The following is a 23,497-nucleotide window of genomic DNA, read 5'->3' as shown; positions in this document are numbered from 1 at the left end:
TTCCTCCCTCCCGCCGTCACCCACCCGAGCAGCGAAAGGCAGGCGCAGGAGGAGCGACGCGAGGCCATAAAACCACTCTTCATGTTTAATTCCGTAACAGCTTCAAGTTCAAGTTTATTGAAGTGGTATGATTTTCAGCTCTAGTGCCGAAGCGAAAGTCCAGGCCCAGGGTATGGTAGAAGGACCGGCAAGAGGGAGCTGGCAGAGGCAGGCAGGAAGCTCTTCCCCTGTCTTGAGCTGTGCTGCCACGGCACAGCAAGCTGCCCGGTACTATGTCCTAAGGGCACACGCACATCCATGATGCCACCACCCCCTTTATTTTTTTTTCCCCTCTCATTAACTGGGCAAGCTTGCTAGCACAGGAATATGAATTGCATCTTTCACCAATACAGAGGTCGAACTTGACTGAAATAAAGATATTCTGAAACAACCCTAAAATCTATTTCAATTATTTCATATTTAGCTTACTACAATCCTAAAATCTTAACATTATTTCAACAAATAACTAAGCATATGTTAGCTCTTGCCATACCCCAAAACAGAGATGAAGGTAGTTAACATCATAAATCACAGGGATCTACATACTGCCAGAGTAATTTTGACAAATAAATTATCCTCCCACAAATATGAAAAAAATAAATAATTACTGATGTATTTAGGGAAGTCAGGTTTAAAGCTGAATTCAAGCATTCAAACATGAAGTAAACATCACGCATCTCACTATTCAAGTTAGCTTTTATCTCTTTTGGTACTTGACAGATCATCCAAGTTCAAACACAGGGCAGAATCTGGCTAGCTGTCTAGCCTTTTTCATAGAAAACCAGCATGTCCATAGAAGGAAGGAAATCAATTTCAACTTGGTGATCCACACTTTTATTTTACCTTAGTTAAAGGCAAACTAAGTACAGATACTGTACATTAAAATGTATGTACACAGAACAAACATTCTTCTTCATTCTACCTTAAAGGCTCAGATCTCTATATTCTTTCACTTCAAGAGCTCTTTCCAAGCAATTATTCCTCTCCAGAACACGGTGCACCCACATTTAAATATAAAGAGAACCATCTGCAGGCCCCACATAGCCAACACCTATTAGCAGCACATCAATCAGCGTCCATATTCCAAGTCCACCAAAGCTGAAGAGTTTTCCCAGACCTTCCCGCCACTGACCCAAATAGAAACGATCTGCACCAAATCCACCAAGGGTGATGCTGTAAGAACAAAAATATGATTCATTATTAGTAGCATTTTTAAAGGAACTCAGGTCCCCATACACAGGTTGATAACATACTTAAGGGTAGTTTTGCTCTACACCTTTCAAGAAACTACACACTTTTTGTACAAAGAGTTGACTGGATTGTTTCTTAGCTAATTAAAACTATCCAAAGAGTTGACACTTTCTCATTCATAACAAGCAATAAACCTCCAAACTCTCAAAGGTATAAATGTCTCTTAACTTTTCTAAGCTAGTAGAAGCTAAAAAACAAAAACAACCCAACAAGCTACAGAGACAGACCCAAATGCTAAATTCAGCCAGATGCAGTAGTCAGGCAACAAGAAGTCTCTCCAGATGGTGGCAGAGAGAGCAGATCTTCTTATAAATGGAAGTGTGTTAAAACCTTTTTCTTGTCAGTCTTCTTGTACCTTTGGCTCCAGGAATGCTGAGTCTTACTACCCTAATTACCTTATTAACCACTTCTAAAGAATTAAAATTCAATGAAAAGGTCTTTCCATGAAAAGAACTTCAGTTATTTTTAAATCACTGTGGCAGTGCTTTAATGGCTTAATATTCCTGAAATAATAGTTTCTTTCAGTATTGCTATACTGGTTTCTTCTGCAAGAAACTTCATCTTAAGGCATTTCTAAGCCACTACAGTGGGGAAGGAAACTGTAATAAACATACACCAGCTGCAGCTAGGGCAGTGAAACTATCAAATTCATAAACAGCTGCATTTGTTTTGCATATCAAGAAGTAATCCAGCCAATTTTCAGCCCTGTTTAAAAAACAACACAGTAAATCCACAGATGATTTTTTTTGGAGCATTTGTACATCATTTGACACCATACAGAATAAAAGACAACGTCCTCTCTACTTAGAAAATGGGTCACTTTGTGAAGCATGAGAATCACTGGTATTTACTCTGAAGAACATATATTTGATGCAGAAAAATTCTTTCTCTCCAGCTCTACTGACAGCAGCTAGCATCACTGCATGCGAAATTTCCAGGCATCCTATACCTTCAAAATCTAAGATAGACTATAAGGAATTGTTTATTCAGTACGCCATTAAAAAACACCCATCAGAAAAACAATCTATTTCAAATAATATTTTAGTTTGACATTATCTAATAGTTCTCATGTACCTTAGCGCCAAGGCAGTAGACCACTTATAACCTCCAGTCCAGTTGCAATAGAGCATCTTAGGAAAGACACGATTACCTATAAGTCAGAAAACATTCAAACATTAATGTAGAAACAGAGACCTCATAGTGAGCACAAAAATAACAAGCAAGAAGATACTGTATATCTCAAAGAAGAGTCTGAAAGGGTTGACACTAACTGAAACAAACACTGTTAACACAGAAGCTTATACTCTACGGTCCTCTGTTCCAGTCTTTGTCCCACATCAGAGAACACACAAGGTCACTGAACAAACTGAGGGAAAAATTAAGTTCATTGGGTGAAACTAGCATGAATTTTATTCGTTGTTCTGCTAAGAGATTTGATATTTGATTCTAGCAGTGCTGTCCAAATTAGTTTAATTCACAGATTTTGATAAAACACAATTATTTTGTCTCATGTGAAGGTACACAACAGTATTAAAAGTCAACATTTACATTAGATGTCACTATTATGCTTAAATTCAAAGTGTAACTACCAAAAAATTCAAGAGGTTGATCAAGGTGCCAGTTGTTATTGCAACTGACATAAACAATCATTTTATTTACCCATCACAAAAACATTTAAGAAATTCTTTAGAAAGAAGTTTCTTTACAGGATCTGCTTTAGCCCCCTTACCTAGACAATGAATATGATCCCGTACTGTACAAGTGGCATTGTATCGTTGTCGTGGACAAGAAACTGTCATGCAGCTGGTAGAATTGGTGCACACATAATCAGTGGTTGCAAGCTGCCAGCAAAACTGGCAGGTCATGTTAATTGTAAAGTTCTCCTGCTCATGGTTATTCTCATCCTGTAAAAAAACCAGCATTATCACTTCTCTAGCAATAAAAAAAAAAAAAATCACAGCATGCAGCACCAAATTACATTCCACAGGCAGACATTTTGGGCAGAGTAACAGTTACCCTCTTTGCTACCTTTATGTAGTAAAGTAAAATAGAAACAACAGCATCAGAAAATTGAGTTTATAATAAGCGCAGTTCTTCCTCCAGTCCAAGGCTACTGCCAAAAGGAGGCCTCTTTCCGTCTCACATGCAAATCAGTTTGTATCTCTGACATATATTCAGTCTCTCCACTTTCAGGACAGTTCAGTTTTGAATGGTCAACGAATTGATTTAACCCAACTGCGTTGCAAAAAGATCCAACACAAGAAAGGCAAAACAGGAGGGCAGATCTGCCTCTTCAGCAACAGCCAACAGTTGAATCACATTAAATACACCACAGGTCTGCAAACCTCCCTTTGTAAGTACTTGGAAATACTTTTTTTTTTATATGACATGATCCCACAGTTTAATTAAATGTCTCAAATCTGGGTTTGAAAGTAACAAATTACTTACAACACAATGAACGTGTGGCTTGACTTTGCAATCAAAAGTGGCTGGCTTCCCATAGATACAGGAATAGTTTGTGTTACATGTCATACAATCAGGTGGCAATCTACTGCAAAGCCCATTGCTAGGACACTTAGTCACATAAGACGGAATCTCCGTACTTTCTGAAAGGTGAAATACATGAATAAAGAAAGCAAATAAACAAACCTATATAAGTATATATATATAAATGTTTTATACATATATATACACACACACAAGCACACAGTGACACCACATAAAGGGCTTTCCTTATTACACAGTGAAGAGCATTGTAAATTTGGGTTGTGGGAAGCACTGTGTTAGCCAAGTGAGCAGCACAACACAGCAGATACCCTACAAGGACCTTGCAGAAGTTCTGTGCAGGACAGCACAGCACCACAATTCAGTACAATAGCAGGACAGAGCTTATCTTGGATTAGTGCTGCCTCATCCAGACTTTCTCAGCGGAAGCAATCAGTTTAGGTATAGCAACAGGCTGACACACGTAATCTACTTTTAGTTCAGTTCTAAGTTTACATCTAGCTAAGCCATTTGCTGTTTATATGTGCTCAGAATAAGATCATCTTTTAAATGACTAGCAAGAGCAGTGTTTCAGCCAACCCTGACAGACCTTTGCAAGCTACAGAAACTGTATTTATGTTCAATAGGGAACAGTAACAAGTTCTTATATAACAATGAAGTCTTTTGAGAATTTCCACTATCTTGAGAGGATCTAAAACACATGAACCACAACGGCAGTCAAACTGGTTGTTTTCTAGTTGTAAAATTTTATGTAGAACAATTTTCTATTGTTAAGGTCATTTAAGAGTAATTCACAATGTATTATACTATAACACATCTCTAAGACATAATCAGGAACTTTACAATTGAACTCAAGGCAGTGAGGAATAAGGCCCATAAAAGAAATACAGAAGAAAAAAATGCAACATTGTACCTGCTGCTTTAAAATAAGGAGTATCTGTACTTGCTGAAGTTAGACTTTTTGCAAAGGTAGACTGTGGCTGTGAATGCTTTGTGCTCATCAAAGATCCTGCTACAAGAAAATAAAAATAGAAAAATCGGTATTTCTGGAATAAAACTAATTTTCAGAAAAAACATTTTGATTTCAACACACTGATATGAAACTACAAGTGAAAAATTTAATGAAAATAAAAAATTATTTTAAAAAATCTGTTTTCCTGTTCTATAAATATTTGCATTAAACATCGAAATGTGCATTAAAATAGCATCATTCCTTTCACCATCGAAATGTGCATTAAAATAGCATCATTCCTTTCACACAAGTTTTATTTTTTCATTCGTGAGAATTAAGCACTGCTCAGAAAGCATATTTTACACAGTATTTGCTACTGAACAAAAGCATTTCATCGAGCAAATTCTTTGATAGAAAGCTGGACTAGAACTAGCTGGCAACCATATCTGTGTCTGTGCGTGAGCTGTGCATTTGTCTCTGAGCGAACCCCTCGACTTCAAGGACTCAGGGCTGGGCAGCCCTCGGAGGGATATGAATCTGTGCCTGAATCCATAGGGCAGCACACACACAGCCCGGGTGGGAACGCAAACGGGTCTGACATGTTTATCTAGCCAGAGGGTGCTGCGGAGCCCCGGTACCTCGCCAGTAGAATTTCAGGATCACACACGCTTCACACCCAGGAGTGCTCGCTGAAGACGCTAAATAAGCCTGGAGCAGCAGGCGAGCCGGCGAACGGGGCCCAGCCCTCCTTTTGGCCAAACACGGAGCATCTCGACACGAAGGACTAAGCCCTGCACAGGTCCTTCCCTCCCATTGCTTCCTCATTGGAAGCAACCATGCCCGGAGCACCTGGTTCTCTCCGCCCCGTCGGTAAGGGGCTCCACATCTCCCACAGAGGTCACGGTCACCCTTCCAGCTCAGCCGCTCAAAAGCCGGCCCCGCCAGAGGCGCGTTAAAGCCCCCCGCCTCAGGGATATGCGGAAGTCGATCAAGATACCGACCCGCACCTGCAGGCCCTGCGCTGAGGTGCTGCCGGACGTCTGCCGAGTCAGGGCTTTGGAGCACTCGGCCCGACAGCGAGGTCACAGGCAAGCGGAAACTCCTGGTCCTTAACGCCCCCCAGCTTCTCCCATCCCATCCGCCGCGTCAGGGGGAGCTCGGGCAAAGCGGCGGCGGCCGCCGCGCTTACCGCGGCCGGAGAGAACGTAGAGCTGGGAAAAGAAGAGCGCCACACCGCAGAGCCTTGGCAGGGCGCATAGTCCTGCCAGCGCCGCCATCTTGCGTGCCACCGCTCCCGGCGAGGGGCGGGGCCGCCGGACGAGCCCCGGCTCAGGCGCGGTGGGGACCGAGCCCGCGGCGGGAGGAGGGGAGGGAGCCCGCCTTGGGCTCGGCCGGAAGGCTACCGTGTAAAGCTAGGGAGCCTGGGACTGCAGCTCGCTTTTCCCCAGCACAACCATGCCACCCGGACAGAGGACGCAGCTGAAATGTTACCCATCGCGGCCCTGTGTAGCACCTGAGGCTACCGGGGTTGCTTTCCTCCCTCTGGCCGGGGACTATCTAGCCTTCTCTCTGTACATATTGCTCCTTGTAGAAAATTTTATGTATATTATTTGTATTAATTGATATCCTTCAGTAACCTCTCCTTGCTGCATAATCAGCATGGATACACGTATGTTAAAAATAAAAAAAATTACTGTTTGCAAAACCTAGAAATTCAATGTTAACCACTAAAGTTTTACTTCTGTGGTCTGAATACATGATCCATGTCTACAAGCTGTAATCCATAAATAAAGATGAAAAAACCCCAAACAGTCAGCCTCTCCACCCCATGTTAGTTTTATAAAGTGGAGCAGAAAGCTTTCCCAGTCCTTGTTCCTTCATTTCTCTGTTTTTTTTCCCTCTTAGAACTAAATCACCACATTCACAAACCCAAAGTAACACAAAACCAGAAATAGGCCAATTGAGCACAAGTCTACACTAGCTTTGTATTTGTATAGCATTTATGCTAGACATAGTATTCTCTACTGTTCTAAGTGATACTTAAATTTAAAACTGCAGTTGTGTATATGATCAATATGTACATATGTGAAATATATTGCTCAATTATTTAAGCCTTGAAACTAACAGCATATGAAAGTGAAGTGGTAAAAATGGATCTCAAAAAATTGTTCAATTGCCTGCAACACCAACCTTAAAATAATTTATAAGCATAAACAAGTCAGAAAAGTATGGCCAATTTAAATTCCAACATGCTATATTTAAAAAGAAAGTCATCTTCCACACCTTTTCAGTGTCCTAAGTATTCCAAGCAAATACAACAATAAATTTCACATTTTTTTTTCAAAGGTTTGACTGTTTTAGAAGTCCAATCAACCAGCACAGGAAAAAGTAAAACTCTGCACACTGAAATATGGCAAGTAATTGAACTTAATTCTTGGTAATGACCTTTACAACAGCCAGTTATGAAACCAACTACAGTCACTGTCTTGATTTCCAACAAAGAAACCGATATATTCATAGCCTGTGAACAGAAATTCAGAAAGGATCAAGCTACTCCCCTTCCCTGCTCCCCCTTACCAAAAAAATAAATTCAATATAAAAAAAATTATCACCTGGAGTTAGGAAAAAAAACCACAAATAACCAAAATGCTCCTGCTGAACCTACCAACTGCCAAGCTTGGGATCTTACATTGTGTCTGCTACAGAACTGCTGCATGGCTGTGGTTGCTCAGAAATTGCAGCAGCAACCAGTATGCATCCCAGCCTCCCATCTCTTAGCTTTGTGCAGCCCTGACTTAATTCCACAACAAAACCAACAGATATCTCGGGTATAGGACTTCTTAAGTAAGCCTTCTGTTACTCGTGCAGACTGGATTCCCTTGGGATTGTCAAAAGGGAAGTCAGTTGCAAGTGTCCTCTCAAGCTATTCCTGGAGCATCTGGCTATGTTTATTTTGTGTATTTCCAAATAGCAACATCAGAATTCTTCTTCTGCATTTAGAATACATGAACTCTTCAATTTCTTGAGCTTCTCAATAGCAGTAGATACTGAAATCTCTCCATGAACTTTGTTGTCTCTTGTTCGCACGTTGACAGCATTATTTGCTTTCTCCTTTTCTCCGACCACTGCCAAGACACACATCACAAATAATATTAAACTACCTACATTATAAAATGAGAGTCTAGACAAACTCTATGCCCAGCTTTAAAACTTAAATGATATTAAGGAAAGTAAGATGCTGCAATTACCTAAGATAAAATTATACTGGGCCAGCTGTGCATTTCTGATTTTCTTGTTTAACGTGCAGCTTTGATCTAGATCCACATCTGACATAAATCCTGCTTCAAAAAATTTGCTGCAAACCTTAAAGAAAAAAGAAAAAAACCCAACACTTACTATGACGGTATATATTCTACAACATGAATTTGTAATCCCTGATCTCTCCCAAAAAAATAATGTGTCTGCATAGCTTTTTCTCTTGTGAACTGCTGTAAGGAAATCATTTGAAGAAAAATGCATGCATACTTAAGGGCTTAGCAGAACTCCAGTTGGAAGACAATACGAGGTAACACATCAAATTATTTGCTGATTTCCTCAGGCAGCTACACTGCTGAATGTCAAAAGTGTTTCCTCAGTTTGAGAAAAGAGAAAGAGAAGGAGCAAAACTACTTCTGTTTGCATTAAAAGCAGGGAAGAGGAGTAACAACAACCATGGTCAAATGTAATGCAGTCAAGAGTACACATGCTGGGAAATTGAAGGAACTGTCTCTTGCCTCAGAATTAAACAGGTAATTCTTCAATGAATCATTAATTAGTATCTAAGGTTGTTCATGCAGAATGTTCTTTTCCCTTTAATAACTACTGAAGTTTGTACATAGTAACAGAACACAAAACACTTAGTTACACATCTCTTAGGCTTATACAAATTTTAGCCTATATGGAAAACTGTACCTCTCCCTCACATATGTCTTGAAAGTCATTAAAGCATTCATTCTTTGTTCTAGGCCAAGTACCTGAAGAGCTATTAATATTGCATGCTACCATAAAAAGGAAGGCCCTGCTCTCACCTGCTGGGCATACTCTTCAGAAGTAGGTCCCACAGGCACGACCATGACCTGCCGTGGAGACAGCCAGAATGGCCTGGCAGGAAAGACAAGAAAAATATGACATAAATGTGCATCTTATATTTGCATTTGTATCTGTAGTCATGTTCCCCAATAATTAAGTCCTTACAAAAATATTAATTTTAGCTAAGGATGTTCATTAATTTTATCTTCTTGTCAAGTTGCCATTTGCTATTTTAATATCAAGCTCACTGATTCCAGTAAAATGACATATGCAGAACTTCAATCTTCTGTTCACTTTCTTGCTCACCTGACAAGTCTAAGCAGCATTATTTGTGATTCCCCCTTTTACTTATAACTTTATATTGAAAGGTGAACACTCAGACAGATAGGTGGCTGAAAGAATTATTTCTTCCTTAAATAGATTATTGAAGAAGTGTCTTCAGACCTTATTCAAGATGAAAAAAATACATCTTACAAGTTAAAAAAAAATCATGTATTAGGACTAATTCAGGTGTGTATAAACCATTGCTTTCAACATCAAACATCTTCCCAGTACAAAACATTTTTAAGAAAATGAGCAATAAAAACTGCAATTCTTAGTTCTGCTCTATTGCATAACTTTTACTGTAATCTCATTTATAATAATGAGCTATTAATAAAAGTTTGCACAACTTCGTGCAAATCATGAAAATCCAGCTTCTTTTCTTGTAATCTTACCTACTAATTTTATAAAAATTCTATGGATATTATTTTGCATTATAATATAAAGAGAGCAGGGAAGATCTGTATGTTATGCACTGTTTAACATTTCTTAAAACTGCATTTATGCCACATACCATTTTCCTCCATAATTTTCTGCTAAAATAGCTATCATTCTCTCCACAGATCCCAAAATTGCTCTGTGAATAATCACTGGCCTTTTCTTATCATCACCATCCTTACTGAAAAAGAATAAAATAGAAGAAAACAAACATTCTCTTAGCTCACATGCACATAATCCTACTAGTGTTTTTGATTCTACTTTTCATGGAAAGACAAAATTCAGTTATTTATACTTAGGCAAAAACCTACCATTTTAATTAAAAATATACTGGGTTTTAAAGGAATACTGACAATCTACCTTCCCCATCAAACTCTCTCTAATATCCAAAACCAAACCTAGCAAGAAAAACAACCCAGAAAAAATATACAAGAATAAACATGGTACTAAGATTATCCACTGAGTGAATTAAATAACTCCCTTTCTAGCTAGAAGGCAAAGTGAGATTTTTACTAAAAACATCTTTGCATCAGGTTTATGTTCAAATTTGACCAGCTTAATCTGATAAAAAGAATGAAGAACTTACTACAGACATACCAGCTCCTTAAGACATGTTTGAATTTGTATGCAGCGTCTTCAAAGGAGACACAGTGACAAGGCTGAAAGTGAAAACTGAGTCAACTGAGTTTTCTTTGGCATTATATAGGATCAGTTGTCTTCAGAATTGGCAGACAAAACATTTAATGAAGTATTCCTGCAATCAGTAGCAGTACAATTAAAGTGAGTTATCTCATTAGGCTGACTCAGTTATCTCAGTTATCTACTTTCCAGGGATGTTCCTCTGCCGACCAGGCTAATCATTTAAATGAGCAACAGGACATTAATACATATCAATTCAATGGTAATTACATATAATGAAAATTATTTCTTTAAAAAAAAAAAAATCATTTAATAGGGGAATGTATTTAACAACTCACCCAACATAAGTAAGATTAAATCGAATGGGTAGCTGGAAGTCAAGTTGGATAGTAGCACATTGATGATACCTGCCAATAGCATCTTTGATTTTAATATCAATCTGTGAAGCAAAATAATAGTTACTGAATATAGTTTGTCTGCATTGTGTTTGTATTCTTGTCCAACCAATGCTCTATTGAAATGCTCGTTTACTAACCTTAGGACCATAAAATGCCCCATCTCCTGGATTCAAATTCCATTGCTCTCCAAAGTTATTCAAGCTGTTTTGAAGTTGCTGATCATAAAAAAGGAGAAAATAATTTGAAGAGGTATAGCAGGGCCTTTCATTACTGTCACTCAAAGCATTCACCTTTGAAATGTAAAAAGAGTCAATGGGCATCTTGACTCCTATTGTCAAGTTTAGTCATTTACTGTAAATAATCTTGGAGTGGTTCCTTCTACAAATGTGTTAATTGAAAAAAACAGATTAATAAAAATCAAATCAGTTCAGTGTAAGGGGCTAAGTGAGAAATGGAAAACACTAATTTGACACAGAAACTTCACATTTAATATGTTTTTCAACAAGCATTTCCACTGAGGACAGTATTTATCATCCAATTTAAGCAATTTTACCAATTACACTATTCAACATGAATGAATACAAATACACATATTAAGGGTTCATTTGCTGTTAAATGCAATTACCTTTTCTGCATGATCCCAGATCTCTAACTCTCCTAGATAATTTTCGGGTCTTGTAGAAAGATGAAGTTGAAAGGTAAAGCCAAAGACAGCATATACTGACTTCAAAAAATCCAGACAGCCCTTAATTTCTTCTTCAATCTTAAATGTAATCAAAATCGATTAGTTATAATTTGCTTCCATAAAAATGTAATGTGATTTACTGAATTCTTCATACCCAGAATATGATAGCCCATTAAATAAATAACAAAATACTAATCACATGAAAATTACATCCTACAAACCAAAATCCAGGTAATGGGTGAAAAGAAAACTGAGGTGGTGTGGCATCAAAGCACAGCAAGAAAAGCAACGTTCCTGTTAATGCAGTTTGGCTCCAGAAACCCAGACTTGACAACAGTATAGCAATTTATTCACACAGCTCCACTAAACTCTGTTGCATCACTGGCAAAATAAAAGTATTTATTCAGCATGACTAAGGAAAACAATGTGACCAACAACTTTTCTTTGCAGGGCGAGATGGAAAATGCAAAAGATTTTACCTTTTTGGATTTAGTTGCCCAATGTATTTTTCTAAAGGGATGAATTCTTATTATGTAATTAATAATGAACAGATTTTCTCAAATAACATTATTTTCATACTTTGACATATTTTTTAATTTCAAAATAGAAAAATTTAACATAAATTATGGCCCTGCTCTCTGAGAAACTAAGTTCAACAGGCAATTGACTTCAGCAATTTAGCAAAAGGTTACGAAAAATGGAATACCAGATGATTAATAACGAAACCCCTAAATCTCCCACAAAAAAAAAAAAAAAACATTCAAAAGATCATTATGCTACAAAGTAACACAATAGAACACACAAGAGTTGAAATAATTTAGGAATTTTTTTCTTGTTTCATGGCGGTTTTCACTGGGAGGGGAAGGAGTAGGGTTTTTTGTTTGGTGAGTGGAGGGTTGTTGTGTTTGGTTTTTTGGGTTTTGTTTGCTTGTTTCATTGGTTGGGTTGGGGTTTTTTGTGGGCTTTTTTCACCTGTTCAATTGTGCAAAAGATGTGAGCATCATCTTGCTGGAAGCGCCTTACTCGAGTCAAGCCACTTAAAGTCCCAGAGAGCTCATTTCGATGAAGAACTCCAAAATCTGCAAGTCTAATAGGCATCTCCCTCCAGGATCGTGGACGATGGGCAAACATCAAGCTAGATGGAACATGAAAGAACCTTCCTTCTGTTCTTTTAAGACAACATGGAAACTAAAACACCGTCAGCATAGTCATTGCAAATTTCAGTATTTTCTCATTCAGGTTAGTCTGCATCCCATGAGGCAGGCAAATAAGAAAAGTGCAGCACTAAGAACATATTGCTAAAGACCACCCAGGAAAACCACTGTGAAGAGTGGCAACCCAGACTGCTTCATTCCTACCTTCTTTTGGTACACCACATCTGATGCCTATCCAACATAAATTGTATTTAGTAGTGGTACAGACTAGCATTAGCATGCACAAACCTGACTCACTTACTGCAGACTAACTGAAAGATCCTCCAAGATTTGCATTTGATCTGCTTCAGGATACTGCCAGGGAATCTTTCTGGACACACTAGCTGCTTAGTAGGCTATCGTGCATGTACACGATAACATGAATTCTCCCTCCAGTTATTTCCTCTCAGCCCCCCAGAGGATAAATACAAGGATAAAATAAGAAGGCTTCAGTTGAGAGTACAAACCAATGTCCTGGACAATTCATTGGTTTAAGGGCAAAAGTTTCCTTCTCCACCTCAAAAGAGAACATATTTTCACTGTAGTGCTGCCAGTGTCCTGAAGCTTCCCAGAGTTTACTGTTGTAGATGTTTGGAGATACAACTTCAGTAAAATTACGCCTGTGATATTCCCCCTATAAAACAAATTAAAAATTTAAAAGTTGATAGATCTTTTAATAAGCAGAAGTCTGACTTTTCATCTGCATTCTTATGATAGAGATTTACTGGGAGACTAAGACTACTGCACAGGTAGGTTTTGCACAACTGGAAAAAGCAAAGGTCATTTTTTTTTTTTGACTCTTCCCTATTTTCAAGAGGGGTAAATCTGTATGATGATAGTGCAAATCCAGTATATATTTACATACATAGACGTTTCTCTTTCTGTAGTAGCTCAGTGCTATAAATGGCCATCACCTAAGATCAACAACTAGTATTAAGCCTGTCAGGAGTTACATTAGCATATACTCACTCGTATAAAATCCACCAGTGTGTTGTAAAGAAAGGCACCTCTGGGGAGGAAAAAGCAGCTTCCAGGACTCAGATCATGAAAGAAGAAGAGTTCTTGCTCCTAGGCAAATTAAAACCAGAATGCTGTAATATCATTTCAGATGGAACTGCAAAACTGCAGAACATGACTACTTCACACATGTTGATTCTGTTCACAAAAATTAATTATTATGACAAGATGTTCCAGAAGCCTACATGTTCTCAGCAGCAGTAGTTAAACCATCTGTAGTTCCTGCTTGTTGAAGTTTGTAGTAACACTGGACTTACACTTGACTCTGTGACTATGTAAATACACACTTCCTGAAAATGCTGAAGCCTTAACCAATCTTACTTCAGTAACCAAAGTAATTAAGCATATACTTATCACATCTAAAGACTGATGGTTAAAGCTTGTAAGCCAGTTATTCTTTATCAGAATTCTCCCTCAAAATCAGAAGCTCAGCAGCATGCCTCTGACACATCTTTGGGGAATCTTGGCCTCTTTACTATCATAGATATTAGATACACAGACACTAGGTAAATTGGTTGATACCAGGCCATTTCTGAAAAGGCACAGAAGTATCCATCAAACAAATACTATATAAATATTTACAACTTAATGAGTTAATATGAAAAAACCACAAACACCTCCGTAAAGATAATTTTTTCTATTTCTTCCATTTGTAAGTGTTTCCTATAAACCCCTCGCTGGCTCTACAACAGGATCTGGACAGGTTAGATCAATAGGCCAAGGCTAATGGAATGAAGTTCAACAAGGCCAAGTGCCAGGTCCTCCACTTAGGTCAAAAAAACCCCATGGTAAGCTAGAGACTTGGGGATGTGTGGTTGGAAAGCTGCAACCTGGGGGTATTGGTTGACAGTTGACTAAACAGGAGTCAGCAGTGTGCCCAGGTGGCCAATGGCATCCTGGCTTGTATTAGAAACACTGTGTCCAGCAGGAACAGGGAGGTGATCATCCCCCTGTACTCAGCACTGGTGAGGCCACATCTCAAGTACTGTGGGCCCCTCATTACAGGAAGGGCATTGAAGTTCTAGAGCATGTTCAGAGAAGGGCAATGAGGCTCATGAAGGGTCTGGAGCACATGGCCTAGGAGGAGCATCTGTAGGAGCTGGGGTTGTTCAGTCTGGAGAAGAGGAGGCTGAGGGGAGACCTCATTGCTCTCTACAACAACATGAAGGGAGGTTGGAGCAAGGAGGGGGCCAGCCTCTTCTCCTTGGACAGGACTAGATAGGACTAGAGAAAGTGGTTTCAGTCTGGGCCAGGGGAGGTTCTGGCTGGGCATCAGGAAATATTTCTTCACAGAGAGAGTTCTGAAACATTGGCATGGACTGCCCATTGCTGGAGTCACTGTCCGAGGAAGTGTTTAAGCAGCATGTAGACCTGGCACTTAGGGACATGGTTTAGTGTTGACCCTTCAGTGCAGGGTCAAGGGTTGGACTGGATATCTTTGAGGCGTCTTCCAACCAGATGTATTCTGTGATTAATTACCTTATTTATGCCTATCATTAATTCATACAATTTTCAGTAATTTCCCTTTTCTACAAAAAATAAAGTGGTTTAGGTATGATCTGAAAAGAACCTACATTAAAAGGTTTAAGATACACTTCTCTAAACCAAGGGATTACCACAGTACTCCTTCCTGGCATTAGTTTAACATTTGTATATAAACGACAGCTTTGTAGAAGTAAAATTTTACAAAACAACTGACACTAAGAAGTTCATAAAACTGTCTCATTCAAAGTGCCAAAAATGGAAAAAAAAACCAAAACATAAATCAAACGAAGAGAATGAATTCTATGCATAAAAGAGAAGTAGCCCATGAAACAGTGCACCTTTCCAATCTTCCTATGGTCCCGGTTTCTGGCTTCTTCCTGGAATTTTTCCCATTCCTTCATCATTTTGTTATCAGGAAAGGATATTCCATATATTCTCTGCAGGGTTTCCATGTCAGATTTTCCTTCCCAGTATGTAGAGGAATTCTGATGCACAAAACTCATACTTTAGAATAACAGTGTATCATCTCAGGGAAAGGAGGAACAACACTAATGCATTAAAATGTTACGATTGGCTTATTACTTACCGGAATTATTATACGGAGTTAATCCAGCCTTTGTTTATAATGCAAAGATACATGCAGTACCTTCTCATCAGCATACTAACACAGAAGACAAATGAAAGTGTCTGGCCAAGTCATACTTTTATTCCACTTAGATACTTTGTTTTAACTCATGTGATGACGTGTTTTATTATCTCACATTTTATCTTCTAAGAAGAGCAGCACTTGTTTACATTCAAAAAACATAATGAAGTAGGGAAATGTGAAAGACAAAACTCACTCTGTCACAGTTAAATCCTAGCTGTTCTGATAATCTTAGTCCCTAGAACGCGAGAGTTTCATATACTTCAGTTAAGAAGCCAGCAAAAGCAACCATGACGAATAAGGCTGCTCTAATAAAGTTACTAAAATCAGTATCTGCAAGCACCTTAAACTACATCGTAATCAGAAGTGTCTGCAAGCACCACTTCTGCCTTTCCTGTGAGCCATACCATTTTAAAAAGCAGCACTTGCAGATCTGCCAACGTCCACCTCACCTCCTATACCTAAAAAATACCATTATACAAGGCCAAAATACTGTTTTCTAACCCAATGAATATCTTAGATGTTCATTTACTGAACAGAGTACACACACAGAAGTGAGGGCTAGTACAGACTCAAACTAGAACATTTTTACTACAAGGTGCAGCACTGTTTGGAGATACTAGTACAGTAACACTACATTAGCTTAGGCACTGCACTTCTCTGCCAGTGAAACCAGTTACAGCATACACAGTAATCTAATCACTACAAGCTTGAGTATTTTTGCGGAGTTCTCCACTGTATTCTAAGTGTACATGTGTCATAGGTTGAGTTGAATCTGCTGCTGTAATTCATAGTATTCTGCAGTCATGCCAGCTTCAAAATTATAGTGCTGGCTGGAGCAAAGTATTATGGGGACTGTAACATCAGAGGCTTCCTGTTCTGGTTGCTGCTTCTGGGTTCCAGATCTTGGGTATTGTCTCCTTTTGGGAGACACGGTAGGGAGAAGAGTGGGAGTTGGCTAGCACACTGTTTTTGGGCTCTGTTTTATGCTGTGTTTTTTTTCTTTCCTGCATTTCACTGCATTTTTTTCCCCTGTAAGTAGGCTAATAAGGTAATTATGCATTGTGATTATGATAGCTTATGTCATACTAAACTCTTATCCCTTTACCTCAACCCTGAGTTTTGTGTGTTACTTTTCCCTCAGTTCTGCATTGGGGGAGCAGGCAGGTTACACAGGGGTGCACTAATCTATTACAGCATGTTTCTGGTCTAATGCTCTGATTTAAAAAAAGATGCTGTAAACTTTCACTGATTTACTATTGTGATGGTCAAGAAGTAGGACACTTTGGAAGCAGATGTTTGTTCAGAGTAAGCAAAGAAAACAATACAACGGACCTTAGCATAACCACTTCAGGAGAGACAAATACGTAAATAATCATGTCATCTATAGTTTAGTTAAGTGTTAATGCAGTTAAGTTAACCTTACCTTAACTATTTTAAGGGCCTTAATTTTTCCAGTATGTCTCACATGTGGGCCCCTGCAGAGATCAATCAGTGGACCACATCTATACACCAACAAAAAAAAAAACAACATTATTCCAAAACACTCCAACGTTTTTAAATACAGTCATTTGTAGCATAAAAGTTAATTCTGGACACACCAATAAGTATACATGTGCAAGAATCTGCAAATTCAGCACACCTTGAATGTAATTATGCCTTCTACCTGAAGCTGAATATTCACTCAGGTAACACTCAGCATACTTGATCAAGAGCATTCTAACACACTCAGCAGTTCATATAGTTCCATATATCAACTTTGTTCAAGTTGACCAGGAAACGTCAAACTAAGTACATCAAACACCAGCAAAAAGTTTTTGCCATTTTCCAACTAACTAGCCTTTTCCCTGGCAGGTTAAATGAACAGGTTCCTTATTCCACATTAAGCTGGGATCTACCTTTACCCATTATTCATCAACTGAATGCCATGGATAGTAGCTTATGTTAATGTCTTTGCTGAAACCAGAGGGAATGAATGAAAAGTGGATTTGCCATTTGTACATAAAAATTGAGACTCAATCCATCCCAGCAGACAAAGACCTTATTTAAACATAAATAGCAAAATTAATTGCAAACTTAAGCCCCAATCCCACAAGTATTCAGAAGTTAGAATTAAAAAAAAAAAAAAAAGTTTTTTTTAACTTCTCTCACTTCAAATTAAACGCATCTAACTGCAGAAATACTTCATAATACTTTTTCAACTTAATTTTCTTTACCTGTATATTGTGGTAGTTAGTGTGTTCACCTTCTCATTAAGGATACGACACTTAAACTTGTTATACTGTATGGGGAAATACGAAAATTCAGACACATCAATAAAATGTCTAATATAAATTCCATTTTAAACTGGGTAATAATGTAAATGTACCAATGCAGCACACTCTCAACTGAAAAAAAAAAAATCAACACAACCACACATATATGTGAAGAAGTTCAACATTCTTTCAGAAGAGTTATAAAACAAAAAAGAGAAAAAATATTTTAATTTCCCTGAGGGTGTGTTAAGCATAGTGATTATCACCTGAACACTGCAAAGCACTTTGAAAGGCAATTAAAACACAGTGAAACTGGTAATAGCTACTGCATACAATGGATGACTAGAGCATAAAGACTTTTTTGAATTGTCTCTGCAAATGCACTAGAATGAATGTATGCCTCTTGTACACCAATTTCTTTGTCATCTCACTGGGCCCAAAGTGTTTTCGTATAGTAAGAAATTGGGGTTTTATTGCCTAAAAGCATCCTTAACACTTGAGTGGGATATGGAGAGCAGGAAAAGGATGTTATTCTTTTTCTCTGCTTTTCTAGACAGGAATTATTCTGATAAGTCCAGTCACATGCAGTACTTTATGTACTAACTGTACCAAGTTACCTTTTAGAAGACTGTTGTACCAGAACCATAGCTACTCCAAAGATTTACCTTAAACATGTCTAACAGGATCTCCTTTTTGACTTCCAGCCTTTCAAAAGCCTGCTTCTCTTTTATGATATTTTTACAGTGGTTCTCTAGTAGTGGAAATTCAGCACTAGATATACCTCTAAACAAAAACAAGCAAGAGAAATAAAAATTAATTATTTTTATGTTGTCATTTTTTAAGGGACCACTTTCTAGTGGTCTAATTTGAAAAAACATGATGTGTGTTTTTTTGATCTATCACAATATTTTCTTAAGTTTCTTACAACTGGCTATGCCTTCAGACACTAATCTCAGAAACAAACCCACTGCAATTACTCCTAGAACAGTCTTCATCATGTTTAAATGTCTGGAAGACCTGTAGCTCAAAGTATATACGACTTAAGATATAAGGGTAAAAAAAAAAAAAAAAGGCTCATCCCCAGCTGCTACTTTATCAGCTGATGCAGATTCAGCATTCTCCTTGAGTACAGAAAGATAAACAAGGAAGAAACAGAATCGTAAAAACATGCACAAGGACCAGAAAAGTAGTGAACCCCTATACAAGTTACATGCATACGTGCCATTGCTACAAGCTACTACGGCACTTCGAAACCGAAATCCCATGACTCAAGGTAACTGTCTCCTATATCTCCCAGGAACTTCAGGAAGTTCTACCCAACACTACAATTTTTCCACAGAGCATTCAGCAGCTACAAGTCCTGTGGAACAGGTGTCTGAACACATCTCTTCAATTTAAATACAGGCACACACATTCGACATATTAGTAGACTAACCCATCAGTTTTAAGCCCTACTAGATATAGTACTTTCCTTTTAACATGCAGAAACAGGACTGAACAGAAATAATTCTAGTACTGAACTGCAGTACAGAGTATTATGGTTCTTAAGACACTGAAATTTTACCTATCTTCCATATACATGTCATAATAAAATCCATTCTCAATTGGTGGTCCATAGCATAAGCAGCCCCCAAAATAACCTTCCATTGCCTCTCCAAGAATATGAGCACTTGAATGCCAATAAACCTGCAAATAAAGTCAGGTGAGCAAGTCATAGGGTCATTGGAATTGTATAACTAAAAACAAAGAAACCAAACAGAGGAATATCTGTAGATGGGAAATAGAGTTGAATTTTTGTGTTTAAATTTTGTGAGAAACAGAACAATGTTCTGCTCTCATTCTGAGGCAGGCTGAATGATTAATATAATGGCAGATGTAGCAATGAAGCCTCAACGCTTTTCAGTCTGAAAGCTGATCGAACATCTGCACGATTCCATTGCCTTATTACTTACTATACCTTTTAAATTTATTAGTTAGTTTCTGGTCTGTTAGAAGTCTCTGCAATATGACTTCATCTAAAGCAATGCAGCAAAATAGGTGATGATGGTCCACACACTGCACATTTATTAATAGGACTGTAAATCACATTATCTGAAATGTCGTGAGAGGAGTCAACAACCCAGCAGATCAATATCAGTCTTATGTTCCAACTCTCTATTAATTCAGACTACTTCACAGCCACTGCTATAAGACAAAGCCTTCACAGACTCCTGAAGTGCCTCAAACAAGCTTCATCACATGAATATTTCATACATGTGAGCATAAAGATAAGCATAGGCTTAAGATTGAAGGCCATACAAAAAAAACACCAACCTTGTGTGTGTCACTAAGGATATCCATAGATTAATTAATCAAGATATGCCTAGTTAAGCTTCTAATAAAAAGTGCCAGTGCAAAGAGGTGTAGATTTTGTTATGACTTAAATCTGATTTTGGACAACTTTTAGAAAACTGCAAGACAGTCTCACTGCTGCTTTCAGTGTCTGATCTTGAAATGTACTGAGTCAAACCACAAAACACATCTTATATCAAACTATTTCAAGTTAGCATACAAATCAAGACATTCTGTATGATCTCATTTGTTTATGTAAAAGAGATGGGAAGAAAATAAAACCACGATTTTATTCACTACAGATTACACATATTTGGTATATAATCTTTATCAAGGCACAACAAATATATTACTTGAATAGTTTGGGCAATCTCTTTTTTTTTTTTAATTCAAGATTTTAAAACATCCCCCCGCAATCAATTTCGTGTCCTTCGTTCCTTTAATCAAGCAGAAACCAATGCGTGTTTACTCACAGCTTTTGCTTCTTCATTATCAAACATAAGCAGCTCCAGAGTACAATCTCCCTCCAGTGGACGATCCAGGTCCCATAATTCACCATTCACTTTGGCTATGACTGCATTTGAAGCCAATACTTGACTAAAAAACACAAATGATCATAGGACACCAAAATATTTAGGTTCAGATTTGCAAAAGTGCTTAGTTTTCTTAACCCTAAGAGACCCCACACACATCTTGCAGCATCTAAAGACCTTTACTTTTATTTTGTCTCTGTCTTTACTTAAAGACTTTTCTACTAGGTACACACTCTTAAGTTTCATTAAAAGGTTTTTCTGGAGGAAAGATGGCTTCTAGCAAGTTTCTACTGTTATCTGGTAACTCATAAAATTTCAGAAGTCTCTATTAATTCCTGACAGTTTCTTACTGATTGGTAAGTGTTTTCAATTGGAAGCAAGCATGACTCCAGCACAGCACCTCAAGCATCACTCAGTAGCCATCCAGTTGTTTCTTCTGTACTAAGCTGAAGCTTCAATGCTTTCAAAATAAACCAGCTTAGCAGAGCCCCCATCCACCAACCGTGACATGTGCATTTTGTGCAACAAGGTAAGAAACAAATGACAATTACAGAATTATCATGGCAAAAGTACAACTCCTTGAATCTGTGGGTTACCTAATTCCTACAGCTAACTGATATGGTGTGGTTTTCCAAGATTCCCCTTCAATCATTTTTCCATCTGTCAGAGAAATTGTGATAGGTTTGCTCTGGTTGGCTGCTCTGTAAGCTAACAAAGCATCATGTTCCTTTTTCAGTACTTCATAAAGCTTCAGTCTGTCTTCTATGAAGCCTGGCTCACATAGTACCTGTAACAAATAAATTATATCAGATTTGTGAGAGAAATACAAAGAAAGAGTTCAGTGCTCATGTATCCTTAGAGATTCCAACTGAGACCACATGCAACTGTGCTAGATTTTATACCATCATGCAGTTAAGCACTTGTAAATAATTATACACAGGATAGTTTCATCCAACTTGCTATTTTATACTGTATTTTCAATGTATCTTCATCAATATGGGCCTAAACAACTTCTGTGAATTTTGCCACAGAGGGTAGCCTATATTGCCACCCCAGAATTTAGCTGACATCCCAAAGAACCTTGGATCACTCCAACAAGCCCTCACTTCTACTAGTCCATTGAAAGAACCCCATTCAAATAAGATAGTTCACAGGACGCTGCATTCCATTTAAGTGAATTACTAAGATCTATTAAACTACAGTTCACACTACCAACATCCTCTTTCAGTCACCACACAAGCTGTTTAACCATTCATGAACCATCGCTCTCTTTAAGAGCAACAGTTTCCCCACCTTTATTTCCCAACAGCCCAAAACCTTTTGATACATAAAAAGCAGAGAACTGAGAATGTAACCTTATTAATTGTATGCAAGATGAAGCTCTTGGGTATTTTTTTTCCTATATGTGGCCTTCTTCCCAAAAGGTGGGACTTCAAAATACAGCAAAGCATTTCAGATTCAGTACCTTTCCTGAACCTAGTCAAACAATACTCTTTCTTCTACTATCATGTGATATAAAATAACCACTTACATTGTTCCAAGGTCGGTTCACAGTTCCGTTTTCTTTTTTCTTTTCCTCTTTAGTTTGATTCACTTCAACAGCTGGACTAGCACTGGAGACTTTCTGAAAAGCATGATAATATGAAGTATAGCTCTCTGCCTTTCAGACTTTTCTCGGCAATCATTGAAACAAACCAAATCAGATCAGTGCAATATTAGGCTAAAAAGGTAACTACAATCAAAGCATGTCCTTAGTACAGAGGAAAAGCTTGTCATGACACATCTAAACTGCATCCTCTACATGTTGAGCAGACACAACAAAAAAGCTCACCAAGCAAAATCTTCTCAATTTCCCTGACATCACTATCACAACCATCACCGTTAAAATCTCCCCACTGAGATCACGGGGGTCTGAAACAACCTAGTGAGTAACAGCAACTGTTGGTGGTCTGATAAACTTATTCCATCTCTGGGAAGGGGCAGGGACTGTGGGGCGAAGCGCCGCTGAGTTCTTTGGGTCCGCGCAGAGAGCGGACAGAGATCGAGACAAACTTTCATCCTCGAGATCATCGCCGACCCCGCTGGCTGGGGCCCCTCCAGCCCCCTCCCTCCCCGCAGAGGCCTGGCTCGGCCCACCCCACAGCGCTGGGGGCACTCGCCCTAGCCAGGCCGACGCGATCCGCTGCACCGAATTGGGCCATGCGGGTGACCCCCCCCCCCGAGCGCTACCTCGCCTGCAGCGGTGGTCTCCGCCGGCGCTGCCCTGCCCAGTTCGGCTGCCAAGCTGCGGCGCAGGTGCAAGAGGCGATAGCGCAACTTTTCATTCTCGGCCCTCAGCCGCTGCAGCTCAGGACTACAGTTTCCGGGGCTGCAAGGCGCCTCCTGCTCCTTCAGCCGGCCGACCTCCGCCGTCAGCCAGCGCAGCTCCTGCTCTTGCCGCGAAAGGCGCAGTGCCACCACCTCAGCTGCCGCTACCACCGCCGCCATCTTTCCCCGTCCGGCCCCTCCCCCGTACCGCCCCGGGGCGGCCGCATCCGGTCCAGTCCGGCCCTCTCCGGCGGCGGCGCTTGGGTCACTCATGAAGTGGTGACTCCGCCCAGCACGGATGGATTCTAGGCGCCTTGCCTGAGAGTTTCCGTTGTCATTGTTCGTTCTTATCGTAGGGTGAATGCTTGTTTCTAGCCATCGCTGCGGTGGTGGTAACAAATAAATCCGTCCAGCTTGCTCGGAGGCCGGCGAGC

The 23,497-nt window shown here is 39.1% G+C and overlaps 2 protein-coding genes across 3 annotated transcripts; both read right to left on the bottom strand.

The window, feature by feature from the left end:
• Nucleotides 1-963: 963 nt before the first annotated feature.
• TM2D3 (TM2 domain containing 3) lies at nucleotides 964-6,024 on the bottom strand. 2 transcript variants are annotated; one of them, XM_054388005.1, is made up of 6 exons: nucleotides 5,937-6,024; nucleotides 4,709-4,807; nucleotides 3,739-3,896; nucleotides 3,020-3,194; nucleotides 2,365-2,440; nucleotides 964-1,212 (listed from the first exon to the last, which is right to left on the bottom strand). In XM_054388005.1, exons 1-6 carry the CDS (start codon nucleotides 6,022-6,024, stop codon nucleotides 1,047-1,049), a joined length of 762 nt encoding a protein of 253 aa, XP_054243980.1. In that variant the 3' UTR covers nucleotides 964-1,046. The 2 variants fall into 2 exon arrangements, with proteins under 2 accessions (XP_054243980.1, XP_054243981.1); XM_054388006.1 differs by having other exon boundaries at nucleotides 4,709-4,804.
• Nucleotides 6,025-7,350: 1,326 nt separating this feature from the next.
• TARS3 (threonyl-tRNA synthetase 3) lies at nucleotides 7,351-23,243 on the bottom strand. The gene is made up of 19 exons (XM_054388257.1): nucleotides 22,986-23,243; nucleotides 22,288-22,380; nucleotides 21,353-21,543; nucleotides 20,697-20,820; nucleotides 19,457-19,578; nucleotides 18,558-18,675; nucleotides 17,854-17,918; nucleotides 17,064-17,142; nucleotides 15,330-15,476; nucleotides 13,459-13,557; nucleotides 12,957-13,123; nucleotides 12,269-12,431; nucleotides 11,237-11,374; nucleotides 10,749-10,826; nucleotides 10,552-10,652; nucleotides 9,651-9,755; nucleotides 8,815-8,887; nucleotides 7,996-8,110; nucleotides 7,351-7,872 (listed from the first exon to the last, which is right to left on the bottom strand). Exons 1-19 carry the CDS (start codon nucleotides 23,241-23,243, stop codon nucleotides 7,724-7,726), a joined length of 2,385 nt encoding a protein of 794 aa, XP_054244232.1. The 3' UTR covers nucleotides 7,351-7,723.
• Nucleotides 23,244-23,497: the final 254 nt, after the last annotated feature.

Source organism: Indicator indicator, chromosome 16 (assembly GCF_027791375.1).
Source record: "Indicator indicator isolate 239-I01 chromosome 16, UM_Iind_1.1, whole genome shotgun sequence".
NCBI lineage: Eukaryota > Metazoa > Chordata > Aves > Piciformes > Indicatoridae > Indicator > Indicator indicator.
Note: the sequence above shows the minus strand (reverse complement) of the source record. Positions and strands in the feature narration are given on the sequence as shown.